This window comes from Fragaria vesca, linkage group LG7 (genome assembly GCF_000184155.1).
Source record: "Fragaria vesca subsp. vesca linkage group LG7, FraVesHawaii_1.0, whole genome shotgun sequence".
In the NCBI taxonomy this organism is placed as follows: Eukaryota; Viridiplantae; Streptophyta; class Magnoliopsida; order Rosales; family Rosaceae; genus Fragaria; species Fragaria vesca.
This window is the reverse complement of record NC_020497.1, coordinates 7,840,837-7,842,394: the sequence shown is the minus strand read 5'-3', so window position 1 is coordinate 7,842,394 and position 1,558 is coordinate 7,840,837. Positions and strand designations below refer to the sequence as shown.

Here is a 1,558-nt window from a genome sequence, read left to right as displayed (position 1 = left end):
AATCTGAAGACTTGGAAACATTACTACCCCCAGTAAAGTTTATTACTGGGTGCAGAACAACATTACTACCCCCTTAGTTGTGTTTTTTTATTGCTCTGGCAACATTACTACCCTCAGTAAAGTATGTTCTAGGGTGCAGAACAACAAAAACTGAGGTTCTGGAAACATTACTACCCCTAGTAAAATATGTTCTAGGGTGCAGAACAACAAAAACTGAGGTTCTGGAAACTTTACTACCCGTAGTAAAGTATGTGTTAGGCTGCAGAACAAGTAAATCTGACGACTTGGAAACATTACTAACCCCAGTAAAGTTTATTACTTGGGAGGGAAGAACAGAAAAAAATAAAATAAAATAAAATAAAAAGATCCTGTGTAAAGTTATTGACCCTTAGAACTTTAATGCTTGGGATAGATGAACATAATAATATTGTCAAGAGAATTCCACAATAATGTACATCATAAAAATCTTCAATCAAAATCCTTACAATAGAGAGAAATCTGAATATAGTTCAAAAAACATCTAAAAAACAACAAATTACAAACATCCACTAACAACCAGAAGGATGTACAAGAAACTACAGCAACATGTTTAAAGGTTCCGTACAGCTCTTCTTGTTATGATGGCCCATCTTATTACAACGACCGCATCGAATCAGCTTGTTCTCACCAGCAGATGCTATCCTCTTTGATTTAGGCCTCCCAGCCGGCCTCTTTGTAACAGGAGGTAGTATAAAGTCCTCAGTGGAAGAACAAGAGGCATCCACTTACTCAGAGGTGCAATAGGAAAGCTATAACACATCCTATAGTATTCAGCAGTAAAATAAGGATCAATGAAATCATACACATCAAGTCTTGCACCTTGTATAGAGAGATCCACTGAATAGGAGTACTTATCATTCCTAACCTCATAAACATTTTCATGGGAAGCAATCACTCTGAACACACGAGACCTATCAAGCTGCTCTTTCAGCCTCTTCTCCATTTTAGGAGTAAGCTTGGTAGTCCAAGATTTCGACTCAACACTCCTTTCTGGCATCATCTTCATTTCTTTCATTCTAGTTTGATTTAACATAGCAAAAGGGGGCAGTGAACGCTCAGCAACAATCCAGTTATTAAAGGATTCAGCAATACCATTTGCCATAATCCCATACCGACAACCTTTAAAAAAAGCACGGCACCAATGTTCCAATGGAATCTCCCTTATGAATTCATCAATAGTAGCAGCACCACCCTCATCTCTCAAATTTTTTAAATGAAAGTAGAAAGACTTCTCAGTCGATGCATAAGCCACTTTAAAGAATTTTTGTAACACATCAGCAACAACAATTTCCCCTCTTTTGTTCTTATACTTTCGACTAAGGTTGTATCGCAAATGATGATAACAGTAAAGATGAGGATTACCAGGAAAAATGAGATCAAATGCCTTCAACAAACCAACACCACGATCACTAATGAATGTGATAATCCTTCCTTGCGGTTCCAACAAAGCCTTCAAGTTCTTGAAGAAAAACAACCAGTTTTCTTCAGTCTCTGAATCACAAAAACACAAGGCTAAAGG

At 37.3% G+C, this 1,558-nt stretch overlaps 1 protein-coding gene across 1 annotated transcript in view; it reads right to left on the bottom strand.

Moving 5' to 3' along the window:
• Positions 1-676: 676 nt before the first annotated feature.
• The window catches only part of LOC101312874, a 2,326-nt gene continuing 1,444 nt past the window's right edge, over positions 677-1,558 (bottom strand). The window contains exon 2 of the mRNA XM_004308445.1: positions 677-1,498. Within this exon, the coding sequence (XP_004308493.1) occupies positions 677-1,498 (822 nt within the window). The remainder of the gene's footprint in view (positions 1,499-1,558) is intronic.